Below are 26,417 nucleotides of genomic sequence, written 5' to 3' on the forward strand. Positions count from 1 at the left end.
ATTATAATCAAAGAGGCTGATAAAGGAGTTGCTATTGTCATCATGAACAGGCCTGACTACCAAAAGGAGGCTGCCAGACAACTCTCCAATACCAAATTCTACAGGCCACTTTCCTTAGATCCCACTAAGGAATACACTAAGAAATTGTACCATCTACTCAGGACACTCCCCACACAAGCACAGGAACAAATCAACACATCCTTAGAGCCCCGACCAGGGTTGTTCTATCTATTGCCCAAGATCCACAAACATGGAAATCCCGGATGCCCCATCATCTCGGGCATTGGCACTCTCACTGAAGGACTGTCTGGATATGTGGACTCTCTACTCAGACCCTACGCCACCAGCACTCCCAGTTACCTCCGTGACACTACTGATTTCCTGAGAAAACAACAATGCATTGGTGATCTTCCAGAAAACACCATCCTAGCCACCATGGATGTAGAGAATCTCTACACAAATATCCCACATGTAGATGGAATACAAGATGTCAGGAACAGTATCCCTGATGATGCCACAGCACAACTGGTGGCTGAGCTCTGTGACTTTATCCTCACACACAACTATTTCAGATTTGGTGACAATATATACCTCCAGACCAGTGGCACTGCTATGGGCACCTCCATGGCCCCACGATACGCCAACATTTTTATGGCTGACCTGGAACAACGCTTCCTCTGCTCTTGTCCACTTACACCCCTTCTCTACCTATGCTACATCGATGACATCTTCATCATCTGAACCCATGGGAAGGAGACTCTGGAAAAATTTCACCACGATTTCAACAGCTTCCACCCCACCATCAACCTCAGTATGGACCAGTCTACACAGGAGGTCCATTTCCTGGACACCATGGTGCAAATAAGTGATGGTCACATAAACACCACCCTATACCGAAAGCCTACTGACTGCTATGCTTGCCTGCATGCCTCCAGCTTCCATCCCGGATACACCACACGATCCATAGTTTACAGCCAAGCACTGAGGTACAACTACATATGCTCCAACCCCTCAGACAGAGACCTACACCTACAAGATCTTCAACAAGCATTCTGTAAACTACAATACCCACACAAGGAAGTAAGGAGACAGATTAACAGAGCCAGACGTGTACCCAGAAGCCTCCTGCTATGGGACAAGCCCAAGAAAGAAACCAACAGAACACCACTGGCCATCACCTACAGTCCTCAGTTAAAACCTCTCCAACGCATCATTAGTGATCTACAACCCATCCTGGACAATGATCCCTCACTTTCACAGGTCTTGGGAGACAGGCCAGTCCTCGCCCACAGACAACCTGCCAACCTGAAGCATATTCTCACCAGCAACTGTACACCGCACCATATAACTCTAACTCAGGAACCAATCCATGCAACAAACCTCGGTGCCAACTCTGTCCACATATATACACCAGCAACACCATCACAGGACCTAACTAGATCAGCCATACCATCACTGGTTCATTCTCCTGCACATCTATTAACATAATATATCCCATCATGTGCCAACAATGCCCCTCTGCTATATACAAACTGGACAGTTCCTACGTAAAAGAATAAATGGACACAAATCAGATATTAGGAATGGCAATATACAAAAACCTGTAGGGGAACACTTCAATCTCCCTGGACACACAATTGCAGATCTAAAGGTAGCCATCCTGCAGCAAAAAAACTTCAAGACCAGACTTCAAAGAGAAACTGCTGAGCTACAGTTCATCTTCAAGTTTGACACAATCAACTCAGGATTAAACAAAGACTGTGAATGGCTTGCTAACTACAAAAGCAGCTTCTCCTCTCTTGGTATTCACACATCCAGATCAGGTACTAGAAGTGGGCCTCATCCTCCCTGATTGGATCCACCTCGTCATCTCTAGCCTTATTCTGGCCTGCATATTTATACCTGACTCTGGAAATTTCCACTACATGCATCTGACAAAGTGGGTCTTTGCCCACGAAAACTTATGCTCCAACACTTCAGTTAATCTATAAGGTGCCACAGGACTCCTCGCCGCTTATACAGAATATGTGACGGATAAGGCAGAACCCTGCAACTTCTTTCAGAGATCTTGCTGAATTAAATTTAAATAGCTTTGGAGTCTATTGTAGTATAAATGCAAATGTATTTATTGTTGTAGGATTGTGTATGTAACTTCTCTAGGGAAGAGTCCTGGCCAATGTAAATCCTTTGGAAGTGTTATGAGCTTCAAACAATATGCCAGAGAAGAAGGAACTTTTGGGACAAATATAAATGGGTTTTTCTAATACCTGGGGGATACAAATTCCCACTTCTGGATGCAACCTTTTGAAGCTATGCCTGATGAGAGAACTACTCTGTGATTAATTATTTATTCATGGAATGTGAAGCTAAGATCCCAGCTCTATTAAGGGTAACTTAGGAAAACTCTTACAAACTGGTAACCAGAGGCAGGAGATGGGAAACTTTGTAAGGTTTGAAGGACCTTATCACAATCCTTGGAGGAATTGGGGCTGATCTCTGGTCAACTTATTAGTATGAGTGTAAGTTCTTTCATTGTATTTACAATGTTTTCTCTGTAATACCTTCCCCTTCAGAATAAATGTCCTTGCTCAGAAAGGGTAACTCATGACTATGGGCAATCACACCATTTATAGCATCTGAGGAGAAAGCAGAGAACAGACATAGACCTGCTTAAGACATCTGACTTGCTGAAGACTTTACATTGTAGGCAGTGAACTATGCAGTCTGGAAACACCCAAAAGATGCAGGTCTCCCCTCAAAAGAGTGACAGCTGAAAAGAAGATTTCAGAGTGCAGGTTCGTGGGGGGAATTGGAAGGGGCACAGAGTGGGGAAAGACATTCAGGTGCCCTGAACTGTGATAGAATAGAATAGAACTTCCTGTCTTAAACTTTAATGCAGTGTTTCTGAATGTTATTCAGTTGGTACATTTCAGTGATAGGTCAAAGTTTTATACACACTGCATACCACTTCCAAATCCATCTATAAAAGGCTTTAGGGGTCTCCGATATGCAAAGAGTTATTTGTTATTACTATAGTATTTATTTCTAAAGCATTCAGTGCTCTATATAGCTTATGTAAATTGGTGATGAGCTAGCCAGCTCAGGAAAAAAGAACTGTCTGTATCATTACACATTTCTAGAACTGAATTCAAACTGAAATTTAATATATTGATATATTTAGATCAGGGATGGAGAACTTCAGGCCCAGGGGCCGGATGCGGCCCTCAGCTTGCATGGATCTGGCCCCCAAGACTCATGCTCTCCTCCCAGCATTGGGGAACCCATGCTGGTCATCCAGCCTCTCTGCAACTCCACTGTGGGGCTGGAGCACCCAGAATCTACTAAGATGGACCCCCCTAAGCTCTTGTGTGCAAGGGTAATATGGGGAGTGTCTTTCTCCTTCTCAGTCAAGGGTCACATTAGTGAGGGTGTGGCTTTTTTTTTTTTTTGCCTTTTCATTTGTGTGTGGCCCAAGCTGATTTTTCTGTGGCTCAGTGGCCCCCAACCCAAAAAAGGTTCTCCACCCCACTTTAGATACATTTTCTGACTTTCTGTTTCCTGTTGAAACTAAATATGACAGTGAAAAAAAACTCCTCATGGGAAAGTATTTTCTTATACAATGTTTGGCCCAGTTCTGAATATTCTGGAGATATAGAACAGCACCAGTAATGATTATACTTTGCACTTTGAGAGTGCCTTTCATTTGAGGATTCAAAGTGTTTTGCTAATATTTTCTTTTTTTTTTCTTTTTGTTATGCTGGGAGAGCTCCCCAGTCATTATTAGAATTACTTATATGTACACCGGCATTGTGGGCTGGATTTATCCCTGTGAACAAATTTTACAACTGGAGAAACTGAGGCAAGGGGTTTGTTCTATGGAAGAATTGAAAGCTGACTCCAGTTTTCCTGCTTCCCTATATTGTTCTTTAATCGTTAGCCAACACCTCATTGATTATTCATCTGTACTTGGGGACTTTTATGTGAACTGAACTCAAAAACCAAACATTAGGAGGTTCATTCTTCGCAGGAATAAGTAAAACTCATTAGAATTTGAAGCACGAGTAAAGAAATTTACTAGACTGTGTGTAGTGGAAGTAGGTGGATGAGAGACAGGGGATTTTCTGATCTAAAAAGGCGAAGAAATGTTTTAATATGCAAGTTTCCTCATCTATGTCTCTGTTTGCAAATCTTAGGAATGTAATTTATGGGTGACTCCAGCAAAATTTAAATGCATGTGCTCAGCAATAACTCATGAAAACACAGCAGATCTTACTGACCCGTGCAGCATCATAGGAAAATATTTGCACATTGGTAAACTATCCTTGAACAGTTTCTCCAACATCAGTGAAGGAAAAAGAGGCTTCCTTCAAAAACCAATATTTATAATAGTGTTTGCCAGTTTCTGTGTTTTTCTCTTGCTCAGTGTAAGAAACATTTACTCTGCATTCATTTCTGAGTATATACTGTACATGGATTATAAGTATATGGTATGTCATATTAGTAAAAGAGTAAAACAACTGGGCAGGGAAATTTTATATATGAATTGATGAAAGGGCTTGCTTATTTCTAAGCTGAGGGAATACTTAGGTGGGGGGAGGGTGTGAACTGTCAGCATTCACCTACATTTAAATTAAATTCATTTCATCCATGCTTGGGCTTATTTTGCATTTGCTTTCTACAAAGATATGATTGGACTAGCTTTTCTCACATACTATAAATACTTTGCAGACACTGAATATTAAGCTTGCATACCCAGCAGGAAAAGTGAATGCCTAATTTGCATATATGAGCATTCAGAGTGAAATGTTTTCTATTCTATTTAGTATATGTTCCATATTTGCTCTCATCACCATAGAACCTGTGCACCTTCTAGTAATGCATTAAGTGACATGACAAATGTCTGTCACACATGATTTGTTATTTCCCTCATCCTCTCCCCATGGGTAGAATTGAGTATATAGGATAGTGCTTTACTTTTATAAGTTTAGGTGGTTTAAAAAATATATAAATGCATAATGTGCATGTTAGAGAAGGCAAAATCAAAAAGTGCTGCTGCACTTGGTGCAGAATGTGGTGGATTTTGTGATGGCTCTCAGTGGGAATTCATTCCATGTACGGTATGCATATTTTACAAGGAATGAGTAACTAACTGTAAAAGAAAGCATAGAGACAAATAAGGCAATAATGTGAAATGAATCACAGTGCACCATAGAATGTCTGGATAGAAATTCCATACTTGAACAATTAGACAATAGGAGTTGGAATGCCACTAAGTATTTGAGCAAGACGGAGATGACTCAAACTCTCAGGGAGATTAAAGGCTATCAAGGCAGAAAACACAATCATGGAATTTCAATGACCCTCATATTGACTGTGTGTATGTCACCTCAGGAAAGGAGTCAAAGATACAATTTCTAGATTCTTAGAGTAGCTTATCCTGGAACCCACAAGAGAAGAGAGATTCGTGATTTAAGTGCTAAGCGGAGCAGAGGATCTGGTTAGGAGGTGAATATGCTGAACCATTTGGTAATAATGACCAGACAGTTATGAAATTTAACATCCTCATGGTGGGGGGAATGTCAAAGAAACAACAGTAGCATTCAATTTCAAAAAGGGCAAATATACAAAAATGAAGACTAGTTAAATGTAAATTAAAAGGAATATAATCATGAGGGTGAAGTGCTTGCAAACAACAAGAGACACTATAAAAGAGGCTTAAACTAAAAGTATTCTCCAAATTAAAACAAGCAAAATGACCCAACTCTCTTAAACAAACTAAGCAGTCATGGGATAAGAGTGAAGTTACTTTCATGGATCACTACCTGGTTAAATGATACGAAGCAAAGGCTAGGGATAAATGGTTTGTTTTCAGAATGGAGAGAGGTAAATTGCAGGGTCCCCCCAAAAAACTGTACTGCAACTAGGATAGTCTAACATTTTCATAAATTATCTGGAAAAGGGTGTGCCAGCATTTGCAGTTATGCAAAATCATTCAAGATATTTAAATATAAATCTAACTGTGATAAATTTCAAGGTATCTCACAAAAATGTGTGACTCAGCAATAAAATGGCAAATATATTTCTGTGTTGACAAGTGGAAGGTAATATACATTGGGGGAAAAAATCCCATGTATACAAACAAAAATATTTTGGAGTTATCATGGATAATTCTCTTAAAACATCCACAAAGTATGAAGTGGCAGTTAAAAAAATAGTGAACATAACATTAGGAACCATTAGGAAACGGATAGATAATAGAGAAAATATCATAATGCCACTATATAAATCTATGGTATGCCCACACTTTGACTATTTCATGTAGTGCTAGTTGCTCCATCTAAAAAAGGATACATTTGCATTGGAAAAGTTACAGACAAGGACAACAAAATGATTAGAGATATGGAACAATTTCTAGACAAGGTGGTATTAAATAGACTGAAGCTTTCCACTTGGAAGCATAGTGGAATGGAATATGGAAAATGCTAAAGGTCTATAAAATCATTAATGATATAGAGAAAATTAACAGGGAAGTGTGATTTGCCCTGTTATATAACACAAGAACTAGGGGGCCACCCAATGTAATTATGGGGCAGCAAATCTAAAACAAGCATAAGGAAGTACTTCTTCACACAATGCACAGTTTTCCTGTGGAACTTATACTTTTGGCCTTCACACTGTCCCACTGCAAAATAATTATCAAAAAATTATCAAAAAATAATGAGTTATGTCATGGAAGATGTATCTATGGATATTAGCCAATATGGACAGGTATAAGCGACGATTCTCCTGGTGGGCCCAAAATCTCTACCTGCCAAAAACCGGGATGGGAGGATAGTGGCCATCGCAACCTCTCGTGTATGGTAAGGTTGATGGGACTGTTCTCCCATTGATGCCAGCTACTCTTCTCACCTTAGAGGAGTACCGGCATCGAAGGTGAGGGGCATTCAGATCAATTAATTGCATCTACAGCAGATGTGATAAATCGATGGCGAATTGATCGATCACTGCAGCATTAATCCGCTGCATAGTATAGAATGTAATATAGATTTACCCCTCTCCCTACCCGCCCAGGGGATGTGGAAGCTGTCAGCACTCCTGGGTCCTGGGGTTCTCTTCTCTCATTTGCCTTTCAAAAAGGCCTGGGGTAAGAGACTTAATTGGTGGCTTTAATTGTTTTCACCATTTCTGCTACATCTAGGTTTTTTCTTGGAATAGAAGCATGATGTTTCTGATCCTTCTCTTGGCTTGTTGTTCTCATAGCCTGTGTGCAATACATTGACAATTACCATGGGCGGTTCAGTGCCCTAAGGTAGAGTGAAGAGTACTTTGGGTTCCACAAAACAATTTTAGCCTAAGAGATTCTATCAGGCATGACTGTGTGCAACAGCAAGTATGGCCTGTTTGCCTCTTTCACAGCAGTGCTATGGATTTGTAGAAATGCTGTACTTCTGAGTCTGCCTGGCAGCATTTTCCACCACAGTTGCTCAAATTTGCTCTGTCTTTGCTTTTTCTGTCATAAGGCATCTGTGAATCAGGGGTACTGGTGTGGGCATGGACAGGTGTAGTGGGGCTGGCAGCCATCAGGAAGTAGCTATAGCAATACACTAATGCTCCCCTCTGATCCTCTTGGTTGGGTAACGCATTCTATATATCATTTTAAAAGGTGATGATCTTCTCTGATTAGTGACACACTGCTGTAGGCAGGGTTTGATTAACTCTTTCGGTGGCCCAGGGCAATTAGATGTTGTGGGCTCACCTAGGATCTGGGTGGGGTCAAGAATAAGGAGATCAGATTGTGGGTGGAGGCTTCCGGTTGGGGCAGAAAGTTGAAGTGCAAGAGGGCATGAGCACCCTGGTTTGGAGTGTGGGAGGAGGCTAAGAGCAGGAGGTGTGTGAGAGGATTCAGGGTCTGGATGGAAATTAAGGTGTGGGAGGGGTCACAAGGCAGGGGTGCAGGTTTGCTTTATTATGCAGCTTCGCTTTGATGGTGCAGGCAGGGCCAGATAAGGAAAGAGGCTTTAGGGGCTATAGCCCAGGGGTCTGGGCTAAAGGGGGGGGGGGCATAAAAAGATGACTGCGCTGACTAAAGTGCAGATCTTTTTGCAGGGCCTCCTGGCTCAAGTGTAGCCAATAGACTATGCGTTCTGACCCTGCCTGGGAGGGAGGAGGAAACAGTACTCTGCATGCTGCCATTCCCTCCCTCAGCTGGGCCGGAGCTGCATGTGCTGAGAGCTCCATCTGAACACTCCCCTCACCTGCAGGCTCTGCCCCGGCAGCTCCCATTGGCAGGGAATTTTGACCAATGTGAGCTGCCAGGAGTAGTGCCTGAAGGTGAGACCTACACCACCCCAGCCCTGTGTTCCTCTCTGCATCCTAACACCTGCCTGGACCCGGATCCCCATCCCAAGCTCCTGCGCTGAGTCCCCTCTGCCACCCTAATTCCCACCTAGAAGCTGCATCCCACCTCCTGCCCCGAGTTCCCTCCCATACCCTAATTCCCTCCCAGACCCTGCATCCCACCCCACCTCCTGCCCTGAGCCACCTCTGGCACTCAACCACATGCCTCGACCCACATCCCTCTTCTGCACCTTGAAACATCCATTTTAGTACCTATCCTGGAACCTAGGGGCCCCCACAAAAACTAAAAACCCCAAACTCCCAAAAGAGTTAATCCAGCCCTGGAGATGGGAAAGAGCATGGATGAAGCTTCCTTGCAGGTGCAGCCCAAGTAGGAGGAACTTCAGAGCATGAAACTGTGTCTTCCCCTCCTGTTCCCACCAGGCCTGGCCATAATGCTGGGGCTTTAATTGCTGCAGCTCCAGGTATCAGGCTAATGCGTGCCCACGAACAGATCTGCACTTTTGACAGAAGGGAGATTTTTTTGCAGGCCCTGTTTAGACCAGGGCCCTGGACTGCTGCACTTAAACCCCCTTTCTAAAAACCTGTACAGCCAGGTTGGATTAGCAAACTGCTGTTTAAAGGGCATAGGGCATCTACAGATGGATGGAGGGACCACTACAAGTTTAGCCAACATACCCATTACCAATACATCAGTGAATAGAAAACTTGCCATTTGAAGTATCAGTGATTCCAGAACATGAAACACCTATTCAGGTCTGTGGGCGCTTATATAATAAATAACCTAGATTAAGCATATTTTATCCTTAGCAAAATAAAGCTATGGTAGGTAGTCATGAGCTATATCCCTTTTGTGCCTTTCTTAACACTCCTTAACAATCTCCCACGGTGCTGAAAGAAAAATTATAGGCATAAAGCAGTAACATAAATAATAATTATATAGCTTAGTTGCCACACAGTATTAATGTGGCAACTGCTCTTAAAATTAAGGCTTATGAGTGGGTCTGAGTACATTTATGAAATCACAGTCCTTTTAATCAGACACTTTTTTCATCAAAAGTATTTAAATAATTATTCATTTTATCATTTCCAGGTTTTAATGAATGTTGACTTTTTATTACAAGAAAATGTTCTTGTGAAAAATAGTCCAGCCTTCAACACAAAAATTATTATTATATTCTCTTTCCCTGAAGAAGCTCCTGTTCTATGTTGAAGGTCCTTAATTGAAATTCTGAATAGATTTTTAGCAAAGATGGCAAAAATAATTTTCCTTGCATTTTTTTTTAAATATGGCTTCTCTTAGACCAGATACAAGTGTGAGATCATTAAATTCCAGGATCTCTGAAAGATGGTGTCTTGAAGCTGAATACAACTAAAAGCTATGGTGTCTGAACATACAGTGTCCTAGGAACTAGCTGAAAATACACTTCTCAAAAGACTAACCAGTGGAAGAACAATTGAGGAAACCTGATGTGCCATGATTTTATACTGCTTTTGCCATCAAAATTAGTCTTTGTTTATCAATTATAGGGGCTTCCATTCTTTGATAAATTGTTCCATTATTTAATAATATTTGCCATTTTAAAACAGTTTAGAATTTGCTTTCTTTTTAAGTGAAAGCTGAGATTCTCCTTACATTTTGATGTGCCCCAAAATATGGGCAGTCTGCAGTCACAGACTGCAAGGACAGAAGAAGCTGGCTCTCTTTCTCTCATACAATAATATACGCATCAACAAATGTGTGATTCTGACAGATATCCACAAAGGTATAGTCACTATAGCAACGGCAAAATCAAGCATTCCTCAGTGAGAATTATATGCTTGTTCTACCTGGTTAATCAATATTTGTGTTGCAAGGAATTAGACGATTATCTCACTTTTACAATGTGCGCACTATGTAAAGTACCACAGCCACATAATGTGGTATTGTTTAATCTGAATAAGAATCTAATCGGTATGTGCCTGTGAATTATTGCATTTGTGTTGCATTTCATACAGAAAGTATAAAATGTGTGCTGCCAAAAGTACCTGGTATCTTCATTATCCTATTGATTTGAATGGAATGGGCAATCCTAAAAAATGTCAGCAGGGAAGTAAGCAGGAGGGTTCATGGTACATGGGATTATTGGTTTCACATTGCACACTGGGAGTGTGTCTAGATTACAGGGTTTTGTCGACAAAAGTCCGCTTTTGTTGACAAAACTATACCTGCGTCTATACTACCGCCGAGTTCTGTTGACATAATGTCGACAGAACTCGGCAGTTTTATTGATAGTGGTAAACCTCATTCTACGAGGAATAATGCCATTTGTCAACGGAGTTCTGTTGACAGAAGGCATTATTGCATCTACACTGTCATGTCGACAAAGCAGAACAGGATGTAGTCTAGACACTCTTTGTCAACAGAAGCTTTGTCATCTGTAGTCTAGACGTACCCTGGCTGTTATATAAAGGAAGGAGAAGGAGAAAAATGACAGATGTTTGTAATTTGGGCACAAAGCACATTCTTGACTATGGGGAAAGAAACCTGCTGATTGCCCCTGCCCATTGAACTTTTAGTTGAAATATACTCAAACAAGGGGATTATATTGGGAGGGAAACCATCATTACTTATTTAGACTCACAGTTACAACCTTTTATTCTACAAACATCTCTTCATAATCTTAAAAAAATAGCAGGGGTTAAAGACAGATTCTAGGTCCAGTTAGCTCCACCCTGTTATACCTGCAACCAAACAGTCATTGGTAGGAAGTAGCCCATGGCAGCAAATTTAGACACCTTGCTGAAAGGGGACCCCTATTCACAGGTTGACAAACATCAGGATCTGGTAGAGAAGGCAGATTTGAGTCCTCCTTACCTTAAAACTGAGATCAGCAACCAAGCCTGGGGCTGAAGGCTACACACTCTAACCTCTAGGCTGCTTAGCTCTCAAGGATGCCCACTGCAGTATGATTTAAACAATTACTAAAAATAAACAGTAATCATAACTATCAGGTGATAAAATTCTCAATACAACATATTTAAAGAGAATGACATCAGATCCCCTTTTAGATCACTTGAGTTGAGAAAATAAGAGGTTAGGGATATATTCTACATGCACAATTTCATTTTGCATATAGTTTCAGGGCATAATATGACCTTTAAACAAGGAGAGACCAGAATTTCCTGTAAGATAGCAGTTATGGATTTGGCTTTGTACCAAATTGTCTTTCTTTTAAAAAACATAAAGGGTGCATCTACAAAGCACCTGAAATTCGAAATAAGTCACACAATTTCTGCTATGCAGATTGCGCAGCTTATTTCGAGTTTATTTCAAAATAGGCTATTTCAAAATTTGGCGTTGTCTACACAGTGCCAAATTTCAAAATAAATCACTATTTCGAGTCATCCCTTACTCCTCATAGAATGAGGTTTACAGGGATGACGAAATAGCGCGTCTACTATATTTCGAAATAGCGGATGCATTGAAAAGACAGAGGGTAGCTATTTTGGGATAGCTCTGGTATCCTGAAATAGCATTGCAGTGTAGACATACCCTCAGAGGGTGGTCACTGAAAGACATATTTCTGTACATCTGAACAAGCTATGCAATGATTCTGAACAAAATACTGTATATTTTACTGTAATAATGCAAAGAAGCATTATATGTTGGACAAACCAAGCAGATGATGCTGTGTCTGCTACATAGCACAGATTGATATTCAAGATTGCCATTAAATGGTCAAATTTTTTAATAGTACGTTCCAGATATTCGGGGAGTTTAATGTAAATAACAGAAAGTAGACAATAGTTTCTTCCTTATAGTTATTCAATACTAATCTGTGGTTTCACAATGCCTTCATTACATAGACTTACCATTTGCAGCAGCAGGAGAAAAACTGCTGGTGCTAGGCAGAGATGAATACATTTTTTAAAATTCTGCCTTGTGATCTACTTTTATGCCAAATATAATGCAGAAATTGTATACAAATTAGCAATAATATTCTACCATTATATATTTTGAATTCAAAACAACGTTAAGTCTGGGACATTTTCCAGAAACATAAGTTAAATATGGGTTATGGTGACTGATGGGGTGTGCATACCCCACACTAGAACAAGAAGGGTAACAACCCTGTGGGCAGAGGAAGTCCCGCCCATTCAACCAGACTGAGCATGCTCCAAGTGCTAGGGCAATATAAAAGGCCAGAGAGCAGCTCAGTCTGGGCTAGCTAGTAATGGGGAAGAACCTCCAGCCAGAGCTCTGGAGAGGCAACAACCCATGTTGCAGACAGAGGGAATAGAGGTGGCTGCTACTCAGCCCTGATGGAGCCCGAGGGAGAAGCCACTGCTGAGGGGCTGGGAGATCTAGCAGCTACTTGGAATGACACCTCAGCAGAACTGGTAGATAGTGATCCAGGAGAGTTCAGGAGCAACCTCTCCCTTCTACGTACTTTTGGTGTGTTTTGGCCGGATTCCCCGCTGAGAGAGCAGTAGACCGTGCTGCACCTCACAGGCTCTGGGTCGGGACCCAGTGGAGCAGGGTGGGCCCAGGTCCCCATACTGGGGTGCTAATCTCAATCTCATAGATTCTGGCTACTAAGCCACACTACCCTGAACCACGGGTGACTCATGTACTCCGGCTAAGATGTACTGCCCTGAGCCCAGGATGGTTCACTGACTCTGGTTGGTAGGCCACACTGCCCAGCAACCTGGGATATTAACTGACTCGTGTTTCCTCGATACCAGGAGTATTTATAGACTAAAGAGATGGCCAACAACCCCTTGGACAATCGGGTGGTTTCTTCACCCCGGAATAGCCTCACCCTTGTGACAGGGTGTGCATATGCCACCACAGTGGTGCAGTATATAAAGTACCACTTTAGGAGTGTAAAGGAAAGTCTACAAGTCCTTTGTACTATGCTCAAAGAAGTTGCAGCAAATAAAGGTCTATACAAAGGAGATAACTAAAATCTGCTACTTCAAGATTATTTCTTGAAGTAGAAATAGCAGCTGTTTGTTTTGACTTTCCACCAAATCTCAGGAAGGTCTGGGTTCTTTGGAGGAAGGAAAACACTCAGGGTATGTCTACACTACAGCGCTAATTCGAACTAAGCTAATTCGAACTAACGCGTCTATGACTAAAAACTAGTTTGAATTAGCGTTTTGCTAATTCGAACTAGCATGTCCACATTAAGTGGACCCTGAACAGGGCTTAAGGATGGCCGGAAGCAGTGCCGGGAGGGCATCAGAGGAGGACTTAGAGCGTGGAGATGCTGTCTCAGGCTAGCCGAGGGCTGTGCTTAAAGGGTCCCGACCCCCACCCCGGACAGACAGTTCTCAGGGGTGCCCCGCTTGAAAACCAGTCCTGGCTTGGAGTGCCTGGAGTGCCCACACTGGGCACATCACACCACTCGGCCATCAGCCCAGCTGCACTTGCCGCAGGCTACCATCTGGGGAGAGGGGGCAATTGCAGTGCTGCAGGAGAGCTTCCACCCCCAGAAGCCCACAGAGCCAGACCAGTCCTCCCCATCGGGGGCTCATGCCCCATTCCTCCCTCATCTCCTTCCACTTACCCTTCCCTAGCCCCTTTTCTTGATGTACAAAATAAAGGACAATTGCGTTCAAAAATGGAATCTGTCTTTATTGAACAAAACTGGGGGAGACTGGGAAAAGGAGGTGGGAGAGGGGAAGAGAGAGGCAGGGAGAGGGGAGGACAACTAAAATGATCAGGGGTTGGGAACAGGTCCCATATGAAGAGAGGCTAAAGAGACTGGGACTTCTCAGCTTAGAAAAGAGGAGATGGAGGGGGGACAGGATAGAGGTCTCTAAAAGCAGGAGTTGGGTGCAGAGGGTGCATACAGAAAAGTTCTTCATTAGTTCCCATAAAGAAGGACTAGAGGACACCAAAGGAAAGGAATGGGTAGCAGGCTTCAAACTAGTAACAGAAAGTTGTTCTTCACAAAGCAAATAGTCAAACTGTGGAACTCCTTGCTGCAGGAGGCTGTGAAGGCTAGAAATAGAACAGAGTTGAAAGGGAAGTGAGATCAACTGATGGAGGTTGGGTCCATGGAGTGGTATTAGCCAGGGGGTAGGAGTGGTGGCCCTGCCCAAAGTTTGTGGAAGGCTGGAGAGGGATGGCACGAGACAAATGGCTTGGTCACTGTCTCCGGTCCATCCCCTCCAGGGTCCCTAGGGTTGGCCACTGTCGGCAGACAGGCTACTGGGCTAGATGGACCTTTGGTCTGACCTAGGACGGCCATTGTAAGCTCAGGGCTCACGATCGGGGGTCTCAGTGGACCCCCTTGATTTTCATGCACTCCTGCTCCTGGGTGGCCAGGCTGGCAGCTCTCCTGCTCTAGATGGCCACCTTCCTGTGTCTAGTGCGGAGATCGTGGACGAGGTCCACGATCTCCGCACTAGCCCAGGCGGGTGCCCGCCTCTGGCAGTCCCAGGCAAGCTCCCGGGAGCCGCCAGCCTGGTCCCAGGAAGAGGGGGAGGGCTGGGGGGCATCGGGTGGCTGGCTCGATCCGTGCCAGGTGCAGGGTCTGCTGGCTGGGTGCTGGCAGGCTTGCACCTGGCACGGGCACCGTAGCCAGCCCGTGCCCCTTTAAGGAGTCCGGGGCCAGGAGGGAGGCATAGAGTTTCCCTGGTGTTGGCCAGAGTGGCCACCAGGGAAACCTGGGAAGCCTTAGCCTCCCACTAGTTCGAATTAAGGGTCTACACAGCCCTTAATTCGAACTAGCTAGTTCGAACTAGGCTTAATCCTCGTAAAATGAGGTTTTCCTAGTTCGAACTAAGCGCTCCGCTAGTTCGAATTAAATTCGAACTAGCGGAGCGCTAGTGCAGCGCCTATTAAAGTTAGTTCGAACTAACATCCGTTAGTTCGAACTAACTCTGTAGTGTAGACATACCCTCAGAGAGGTGCCCTATTGTTTGTTTAAAAGAAATCTAGTCTGATCTGGTCTGCTATAATTGCCAGTAATTGGGAAGGCTGAAAATCCTCACTTTATAGTCTCAGTGTGCTTGATACAAGGCCTACTGAAGTTCCTACATGTCTTTCCAATAACTTGAATTGGCTTTAGATGGGGCTTAATTTTCCTCCAACCATTCATTGCCTATGTCTTGTTGGGACTGAGCCTTATGTGAGTCTGTCTCTGCCAGCCCCTGGAAAAATGCCAGCTCAGTTGGATTTCCAGATCAAAGAACATATTGGTTGTGTTTTTGTGTTTAATTTACTGTACAAGATTTGTGTTTGATTAGTCGGGGGAGTCAATGCAAGACAATCATTTCTGTAAATATTGTTATAGCTCTATGTGAACTCAGTATTCCCTCTGGATTTGATAGCTACATTGTTTATCCGTCTGCTTTGTCCTTTATGTTTCCAAAATTGGAAATCAAATTAGATTATGTGCAAAAAAAGAAATGTAGATAAATGATTCTAAGATGAAGAACTTTGGATGTTTCTCCTTTGTATGCAAACTTTCTCCAAGAACTAGCAACTGTGATGCAAAGTAACCAATTAAGCAATTTTAACAAATGGAAAGTGAGGAAAAACATCTGTAAGAGTTACATACCACAATTATTTAATAACAAACTCAGTTTTCCAGTTTATTATATATATACTAGAAGATTTATCCAGTAGTGCTCAGGTCCAGGAATCATGGCTGGGGACTGGGAGGTCTGGGGCATCTCATCAGGGCCACTTGGGGCAGCGAGGGTGGTGCTGCTCTGGCTACGACAGCTCCCTGGGGCACTCCGGATCACGTTCCAGGGCCATCGACTCCTCCCATAGGGCTGTCCAGCAGCTCATTTTGTGGAGGCCAGGGCTGTGTTGCATATCCCTGGCCGACATTTCCTCCAGAGTGGGAGGACCAGGGCTACAGTGCCCATCTTGTAAGGGGAAGGGAGGATGCAGCTTCTAGAGGATGGAACCTTGCTATCCAGCTCCCGCAGTGCTCCCTGGGGCTGGCTGGTGGGGCTCCCTCCCCCTCTAGTACTGCAGCCCAGGGCTGGGGTGGGGAGGAGCAGGAGGGCCACTTACCCATGTATCCTCTAGATCAGTGTTTCTGAAAGTGCTCCGCAAAACCACTTTGAGAAACACATTAACTGGCCCACCCCTGTTTGTTTATTTACTGGTGATGCAGCCACGAAACCTCATGGCTCCCATTGGGTCCATTTCACTCTCTGCAGGCAAGCGGAGCAGCAGAAAGCGGTGGCCCTTGGCTGCAAAGGATGAAACAGAGCCAATGGGAGCCGCGAGGCAGACTTACAGACAGATGCACAAACTCTGTAATCTAGCTATCTAGCTATCTTTATTTTATCTATATATCTATAGATATCTTTGTTATATTTTTTATTTTATTAAAAATAAAAAAATATAACAAAGATATATCTATCTATATCTCCATTTGCTTTTTCTTCATCTTTCCCACAAATCCATGAATACACTGCCATTTTAGTTGGAAGTTTAAAATCAAATATACATTAGGGTACATTAATAATAAAGAAAGTAATGTATTTTCATAGAATCATATATTATAAATTTCCAAGCTATGCTTGAATAATTGAACCATATGTTATTACATCTCTCTGTATGATTAGATCTGTGACTAGAGAACAATCATAATAAAGTGGACAATCAATAAATGTAACATGGACTCACAAATTCAATCTGGACTACATCTTTTAAGATTTTGTTCACACATCTTGTGCACTGCCACATGTATATGATATTCTAACTAAAATGATAAGTAAATGTATTCCAATAACATTGAAGAATTGCAGTCTCTGATATTTATAACTAGGGGCACTGCGTAACAGAAGACTCTTACACAACATAAGGATTCAGCTCCTCAGCTGCTGTACATTGGCATAGCTGAATTTATACCAGCACCCTTGGTACCCACTGAAGATCTGGCCCTATAATTCCTACACTAGATCAGACCAATGACCATCGAATTCAGTGTTCCGTGGCAAGTAGCACTGGATAATTTTTAAGTGTAAAATCTTCACCTGAAAATATATAATTTGATGTGCTGGGAATTTCTGACTCCTAGTGTTGATATGTTTACACTCAACAACATAAGAATAACTCCTTCTGCTACTGTACCCTTTATCTTATGCATATGAGATCTTAATCTAGCCATCTTGAATCTACAATTGCTTTCATGACTACCTGACAAGCAAATGTGAAAACTGATTAGCAAATAAAACAAATTAGCAAATAAAGAGCAAAGTGTCAGAGAATAATTATATTTGATGCTCTGTACAGTAGTCACATAAATCAAGTTTTTCAGAGGAACATATTGTTATAGAAGCTACTTGCATTATTTCTCTCTTTATCTTTTTACGTGTGTACTTTAAAATTTTGATTTAATTTGGCTTCTTGATTCATTTGTGTTTTACTTGACCTTACAGATCAGTCTATGTTCTTTGCAAGTGCCATTTGTACCGACTCTACTATAAATGTACAACTGCAGTAATTGGCTTATCAGTTATTTGAGGCTGCTTTGTTTCTGATCAAGGTACTCACACAGCCATGGAGAATTTAAAATAGTTTTGTTGTCAAAACCAATTATACCAGGAGGTTTAAACCCAGTGTTTCTTTTGTACAGCCACTCTCCAAAGGTACATGTTAACAAGCAGTGCTACACCATCATGCTTAGTTGGGCAGCAGATGGTATGTGAACATTGTCAACTATCTTGAACTCTGAAAACCCATGAGCACTTCAGTTGAGGACAGTTTTGATCATTAGAAGCAGCTTACAGTTCAACAGCAAGTGACCCATTATTCTCAGAAGGAACTAGCAAACTAGCCAGTGCCACATTCAGCAACACTGAACCAAATATATCTTCAAGCTGGATGTTTTTTCTACTAAGATGATGTATGAATGAATACCAGTGTCAATGACATAGTTACTCTAATTCTACACAAATCAGCAACAGATTGGCCTATACCGTAATAGATAAAATACAATATAAATGAATTATGTTTATAAGTGATGTGTAAAGAAGTCAATATGTAGATACCTCAGTCAAGTACAAAATAGCCTCAAAAACTATTAAACCTATCACATACATCAGATCCACCAAAAACATTAACAAGCCCCATAAGTTATAATACTTCATAAAACACATAGTAGATCAAATATTAAATCGCAAGCAAAAAATGGTCATCTGAATAAATGGCAGTCTAAACGGGATGTAAATTAACCAAGTTAATGTAATAGCTTACATGCTAGGGATGGTCTCTAGATAGATTTAAAAATAAAATTCCCACTATAGCCTCCTCCTTCTCTGGCCTGCCATAAATCCCACACCACCTCCTTCCAATCTGTTAAAACACAGCTGTTGAGATCATCTTTCTCACTCATTGTTTTACTACAGCATTACTTGTTATATCATTTCTCTGTTTTAGTTGCCTATCTGTCAGAAAAAGAGCAGATCACACACTCCCAAGTCATATTATGTTTGTGCTTGTTAGTAAAATAATAAGCCCACACAATGAAAATCACAACGCTTCACAGCACATCACCTCCTATTAATGGTAAAATGTTACATGGAATTTTGTCCTGGTCTAACTCCTATTACAATATTGCATCCAATTCTGGGCCCCACATTACAGAAAGGATGTGAGAAAGTTCAGCAGAGGGCAACCAAAATAAATAGGGGGCTGGAGCACTTGATTTATGAGGAGAGGCTGAGGAATTTGGGCTTATTTAGACTACAGAAGAGAAGAATGAGGAGGGATTTGATAAAAGCTTTCAACTGCATGAAGGGGGCATCCAAAGAAGATGGAGAGAGGCTATTCTCAGTAATGACAGAATGAGGAGCAATGGTCTCAAGTTGCAGTGGTCTAGGTTGGATATTAGGAAAAACTATTTCACTAGGAGGATGGTGAAACACTGGGATGTGTTACCTAGGGAGGTGGTGGAATCTCCATTCCTAGAGGCCTTTAAATCCCAGCTTGACAAAGCCCTGGCTGGGATGGTTTAGTTGGGGTTGGTCCTGCTTTGGGCAGGGGGTTGGACTCAATGACCTCCTGAGGGCTCTCTTTCAACCCAATGATTCTATGATACAGTTAACAGAATTACATGGATTATTTTCTACATAATATGTTCAAGAAGAAACAGCTGATAGGAAATCATTAGTGTTTACAAGAAGACCTGTTTCAGACCCGTTTCAGACTAATCTCAGCAGAGATTGCAAATTTTGTAAAGAAAGAAAAAAAAATGTGTCATTCAAGTTTGCTGGCAAGTCTTGTTACTGCATCTCCAATAGCCCAGTATTCATAAATAGCTGCAGAAGTTGAGTAGAACAAGGATAAAGAACCATTGGATACAATTTGCTGATATGATAGGCAAACTGTAATATTCTGATTTTGTGTATGCGTGCTTGCACATATGTGTGATCATGCTGCTCTCCAGCCTCAGACAGATGATAAGGGGCCAACTACTAACCAGTTAAGAAGATCTTTTTTAGCTCAAGACGTAGAAACCTGTGTTTTACTGGCACCATCTTCTCTGGTATGTGTAAGATTAGTACTTTTCTCTGTTGTTTTCAGTGTATGGATTTGTTAAGAAACCCTAAATATTCAAAAATTATGTATTTCTAGCTTTGACATTCTGTTAACTTTAAAACCCCATGACTTCAAAATTTTTGACAATATCATTTGAGATCAGCTAGTTTTTCAACAGTTCAATCAACAAATTGCACCACCCCTTCACACTTCAAATATAGACTCTTCAACATAGTTCAGACAATATTTGAACATTATTATTCTGAATACTGCAGTTGCCAAATAGGAAAAAAGTTACGAAAGATAAAGAAACAGACCCCACATTGTTTAAAGCTGCTTGCTTTACTTTCTTCTTGTTTCTCCTTCCCTAAATACCTCTCTCATAGAAACAGCAACAGGGATACACTCAATGTGCGTATCTGCTTTCTGTTGAGATAACCACTCTTTCAGCTAGCAATACTCCCTTTTGTGGCTGAGATGGCTGTTATAGGGTCTATTGCAGAGAGGAGATAATGGTCAAGATGAGCTGCTGCAATTGTTCCATTGAAGATTTATATTGCTGGGGACTCCACATCCTATCAGTGTAAACCAAGTCTGAGACTAGCATTACATTACAAATCTTAGTAAGACGAAAAACTTCTGGATTCTAAAGAACACCTTTCTTCATTGTTAACATGCTACTGAAAACATCAGGGCTGTGTCTAGATTGGCATGATTTTCCGGAAATGCTTTTAATGGAAAAGTTTTCCGTTAAAAGCATTTTCGGAAAAGAGCATCTAGATTGGCACGGACGCTTTTCCGCAAAAGCACTTTTTGCGGAAAAGTGTCCATGCCAATCTAGACGCGCTTTTCCGCAAAAAAGCCCCAATCGCCATTTTTGCAATCGGGGCTTTTTTGCGGAAAACAAATCTGAGCTTTGTGCAAAAGCTTTGTGCAAAAGGGACTTTTGCCTGAATGGGAGCAGAATAGTATTTCCGCAAGAAGCACTGATTTCTTACAGTAGGAAGTCAGTACTTTTGTGGAAATTCAAGCGGCCAGTGTAGACAGCTGGCAAGTTTTTCCGGAAAAGCGGCTGATTTTCTGGAAAAACTGGCCAGTCCAGACACAGCCCAGGTATCGGCCAGCAGAATTTATTTTCCATGCTGCTGTCCATACAAAAATGAGTTGTTTTATTAAAATGTTAATCATAATTTAACAGATCACATTTCTGTCTGGATCTGAGTTTAGTGGTGTTACTTTTTCATTTTAGCACATTGTACTACAGGTGAAAAATAAAACTTTATAATAGGGTACCTGAACCATCCACTGGCCCATTCCTCTACATGGAGATGAAATTTTGCCTGTGTGAGTGGATTGAGTTGGGTTAGAGAATCTATTATTCACAGGTGTATTTGGGGGAAAGGAGAGGAATGGTCCAAATCCCATATCTCCATTATTGGGAGGGAAAATTGGGAGTAAAACAGTCTAGACAGTTAGTTCTTTAGGAGGCAAGGGGGGAAAGAGGTTGCATCTTCTTTATTTTTTAAGAGGACAGGACAGAGAAGATAAAAGAAAGCAATTTCACAGGGTATTAGGAGGCAGTGAGAATAGAACTGGCCTCTGACTTGCTGGTCCTTGAAGAGGATGGATGGGGAGTGTGAAGCAGAGGATTCAGATGGACAAAAGGAAGTGAGAGGCTAGGTTTCTACAAATGCAACAGGAAGGCATCCAACAGGAGAAATTGTGCAGAGCTCACACTAGTGGCTACCTCCAAACTGCAACCCTCTGTCAGCAGAGGGATTCAAATAAAGCACTTCAAAAGTGCAAATGAGCCCATGATTTAAATATCCTGGGCTTCATTGCATACTTACGTTCCGGCGCTGTGCCAATCATGCTTCGTTTCAAAAGTGAAAATGCTATGTAGCTGCGGTTCTGTCGACAGCAGGGAGCTTTTTCGACAGATCCGATATTCCTCATTTTTTTTAATACAGGATCTGTCAAAAAAGTTCCCCGCTGTCAGCAGATCCGCAGCTACACAGCACTTTCACTTTCGAAATGGCGCGTTATCAGCACAGCTCCAGCACAAGAGTATGCAAATGAAGCCCAGGATATTTAAATCTCAGGCTCATTTGCACTTTTGAAGTGCTTTATTTGAATCCCTCTGCCTACAGAGGGATTCAGTCTGGAGGTAGCCACTATGAAACACATTTTCACACTCACAAATGGATGAAGCCATGCAATACCTTCTCAAAGATGCAATCACATTCCTAAGCACAATTAAAGTTATCTAAAAATCAAGTTCTCAAACCTAACTTAATCCATGACTCATTGTAGTGGTGAACAAAAGGTTTTTGGCTTCCTCACAGTGCACATACATGAGGAAAACACAGCTTCTCTCTCTCTATATATATTTTTTTCCCCTATGGGATGATATAGTGATATCATCATGTCATGTGGGGAGGGAGGGTAGGCATGGGTCGGTAAAGTCCAGCCCCCTGCCCTGCCTCTTCATCCCTGGAGCCAAGTCTGAATCACTGCCAGTCCAGCCTTCTCCAGCGTCTACATGGAGAGCTGGCATTGGGGTGCCACAGCCTCGGGCTTCCCCGGCCACTCTGGGAAGAGCTAGGCCTGGTGCATCGTGGCCTTAACCTGGCCCTCCTCGGTTGCCAGGGGCAGAGCCAGGCCTGGCATGGCCTCAGCCAGGCAGTGGGAGTTAGAGTTAGACTGTTTGGGGGATGGGCCTGGGCTGGCGCAGCCGAGAGTGGGAGAGAAAGGGCCTGCGCTGTCACAGATGAAGATGGGAAGAAGGAGAGAGAACAACTAACTGGAAGAAAGCAAGGTTATGAATTATTAAACCTAACAGTAATATATTTTTGTCTATTGAAGAGCCTAAGTTATAGCTGTAATGACTTCTGATATATCAGCCTAAGACTTCATATTCAACTAATTTTTCAGCTGACTGTGCAGTACTGGGTTGGCTGGGGTGGGTGTGGGGAGAGAAAGAGCCAGGGCTGGTGCAACTGAGGGGGGCGGGGGGAGAGAGAGAAATGATGAGGGCTGGTACAGCTGGGGGGAGGGAGAGAAAGGGCTGGGGCTGCCATGGCTCGGCCATTCCCTGTGGCTGAGGGGAGAACCAGGGTTGCCTAACCCCTGAGAGAGGGGGATTAGTAAGCACAGCAGGCAGGGGGTGTAGCCCCCTAGTAAGAATTTAATGAAGGGAAACGGGTAACATGAACTCGCAGTTACTGTCTCAATTTGAAAGGACTGACAATAAAGTGGAAAACGATAATTTTGGAAAATGCATCATTTTTGGACATCCTCTTTATTGATTAATGCCTCTCTTCTTTCTGCGTATTTCTCAGTGGTATAAATCAAATAGGATGACAATAATTTATTTTTGTTTGTTGGCTTGTTTAAAAAAAGAAAGCACTTAGGCACATCAGAATCTCTGAGAATCTAGGCTTAACTTCCATTAATTTCAATAAGAATTAGGTCCCTAAATACCTCTGTGCATTCAGGCTTCTGTGTTTGGGTTCCAGTATTATAGTAACAATTACAAACACTAGGCCAAATTCTCAGGTGGAGCAAATTAGTGAAGGTCCACTGATTTCAGAGCTATTCCAGTTTTCACAGGCCATTTAATGTTTAATACATCACTTGCACCTTACAGTTGATTACTGATAGTAGCATAATTCCAGGTTGTCCAACTTACTCTTGTTTGCATGAGTATCATTACTCTTAATGTAGTGGTAGCTTTCCCTTGGCTGACTTGTTTCCTGTCTTTGCGTGGGAGAAAATATACAGTGAACTGGATTGCAAGATAACTGCGCATAGATTTTAGAACACTCTCCTTAAAAAAAAATCAGGCTGGGTTATATCTAAAGCTTGGTGAAGTCAACAGGAGACTTTTAATTCAGTTTAATGGGCTTTGGATCAAGCACATGGATTAGATCCCAATCTTTTGATGCCTATTCTATAGAAATTAAGTGGGTCATATTTAGTCCTGTGCATTAGAAGAATGTATTCCACTGATTTAAATGGAATAAACTTATGTCAGGATTGTATATTGCTCTGGATAATTAAGAATTTTCTTCTTTGTGAAGCAGAGCACTCATCAGGACAACTGTTCGCTGTCCTTAGTGCTGAACTCTAGATGTGCAGATGCAAACAATAAATTGTCATTTTCCGCCACACTTGCTAAATTTCAATGTCATAATCCAAACAATTTACTAAAGAGCTGTCATTTCAGGTAGCATGACAGCTACACTGGTACAATGGAAACAGACACAACAACTAAACTAATGGGTCAACAAGATTCTTATTGCTCATTTGCCATTATATTGCATGAATAGTCCAGCAACTAACTGAAAGAAAGCAAGTTTATATATTGCTAAAGCTAACAGTAATATATTTTTGTCTAGTGAAGAGCCTAAATTATAGCCACAATGACTCCTGATACATCAGCCGAACACTTCATGTTCACCTACCTTTTCAGCTGACTGTGCAGTACCAAAAAATATTGGAATGAAGGCAAGCCATACTATACAGGTAGTGTACATAGTGAATCCAATGGGTTTAGCTTCATTAAAATTCTCTGGGACACCCCGAGTCTTGATGGCATACACAGTACACGTAACCATTAAGAGGATGCTGTACCCCAAGGAGCAAATTATTTGTAGATCCGTAATATCACATTTGAGAACTCCTCTGGCTTGGTCAGGATCCATAGTCTTCTGCTCATCATAATCTATGATGATATTGGGTGGGTCAACTGCAAACCAAATGAAAACCCCTAGAAGTTGAACTGATATTAAACTGGAAGTGATTGCCAGTTGCGATGTTGGGCTTATAAGCCGAGGTGCTGTCACTGATTTTTTGCCCTGTTCAAATATACGGTAGATGCGGTTTGTTTTAGTCAAAAGGGCTGCATAACTGATGCACATCCCCAAGCCCAGGAAGATTCGTCGGAAGGAGCACACTGCAACATCTGGTTTGGCAATCATCAGAAAAGTAATTATATAACAAAGAAATATTCCGGTCAACAGGACATAGCTGAGTTCCCTTCCAGAAGCCCGCACTATAGGAGTGTCATTATATCGAATGAAGGTCGCCATTACAAAAATGGTGGCAATAATTCCAAGCATAGCCAAGAAGACTGGTATGACAGCCCATGGAGAGTGCCATTCCAATTTCACAATGGGGATAGGGCGGCATCCAGTGCGGTTCTCATTAGGGCGCTCACTATATGAGCAGAGCAAACATGTCACCTCATCGGCTTGGTACTGGTACCCATCACAGAGCTCACAGTGCCAACAGCACGGCATCCCTTTAACCATCTTCTTCCTTTCACCTGGTTTACAGGGTAGACTGCAGACAGAGGATGGTATTTCACGTATTCCTTTACCCCATTGCATGTCTTCAATCTGTGAAATGTGAAATAAAAGAGAGTGATTATTTACATGTTAATATCAAATAGTGCTAGGAAACTGAACTGACTTGTTACTTAGCAAAAACAAAAGTCAAGCAAGCAATAAAAACACAGATAGTTTCATGTTTTTTTTGTGGAAATTACAGATGTCAGCATTTTCACATAAAATTCTACCTGCATAATTGCAATGACTATTGTAATTTCCTATTCTTATTATTAATGGTCTCATTATAAAATGAGTCTCATTATAGAGAGGTATTAGGAGCACAACACCTTCAGAAGGTTTAGGAAGCCATTTTAAATGAAAAGTAATTGGATCATGTAATAGTTTAATGGAGGGGTGGTGAACCTATGGCCCTGTTTGCCTAGATCTGGATATAGCCCTTGGTTTGCCTAGATCTGGTCCCTGAAGCTTGGGTGTCCGTCCCCCCCAGCACTGGGAGCCCACACTGGGGAGGAGTGGATTTTTTGGTTTCTCACTTGTATGCAGTCCCCAACTGATTTTTCTGTGTGTCAGTGACCCCAACCCAAAAAAGGTTCCTTACCCCTGGTTTAATGGAAGGCAGCAACCATATATATTGACTATATGACATGCATCTGAAACTTGGACTTGATTTCATTTCTTACTAAAACTAGAACATCAGACATATCCACTTCATGGAAATGCTAACAGTATTGATAACATTTTGAATGAGATGGAAGGCATATACTTCATGAGGAAAAAGTGGGAATGGAACTAGTGGAAATGAGGCAATCTCTTCTCTATCGGCCCTTCAAGAACCAGGTTTCAAAGAGTCCATGAGAAACATTTATCAGTAATAAAAGAATAGATAACAGCTATCTAGCATTTCATTTAATGACATATTTTATTCTATGTATGGTCAGAATCTGGTATCATGAATACTTCTGGGCACTGAAATCATAAAAAAGTCTTTTTAAATCAATGGAAATTCCCATTTTATTTCCTTACTTGCACTCTTCTATGTCTCCAGACTGGCAAACAAAGGTTTCAAGTATTAAACAGAATTAGAACATCTTCAAAATATGACAAAATAGAACCAGCAACAACCACTTTATCAGTTCTAACAGACCTAAAGTGAATTTAACAGGCCATATTCTGACCTTAGTTGCCATAGTGTAAATCCAGAGATG

General features: G+C 41.9%; 1 protein-coding gene and 1 pseudogene across 2 annotated transcripts in view; one reads left to right on the plus strand and one right to left on the minus strand.

Annotated features, from left to right (window-relative positions):
- The window catches only part of GRM7 (glutamate metabotropic receptor 7), a 629,590-nt gene that overhangs the window by 123,782 nt on the left and 479,391 nt on the right, over positions 1-26,417 (minus strand). For both annotated transcript variants that reach the window (XM_075938705.2, XM_089781232.1), the window contains exon 8: positions 24,325-25,260. In XM_075938705.2, coding sequence (XP_075794820.1) covers positions 24,325-25,260 — 936 coding nt within the window. The remainder of the gene's footprint in view (positions 1-24,324; positions 25,261-26,417) is intronic.
- LOC149523813 (uncharacterized) lies at positions 264-1,530 on the plus strand (annotated as a pseudogene).

Source organism: Pelodiscus sinensis, chromosome 11 (genome assembly GCF_052426305.1).
Source record: "Pelodiscus sinensis isolate ZL-2025 chromosome 11, ASM5242630v1, whole genome shotgun sequence".
Classification (NCBI taxonomy): Eukaryota; Metazoa; Chordata; order Testudines; family Trionychidae; genus Pelodiscus; species Pelodiscus sinensis.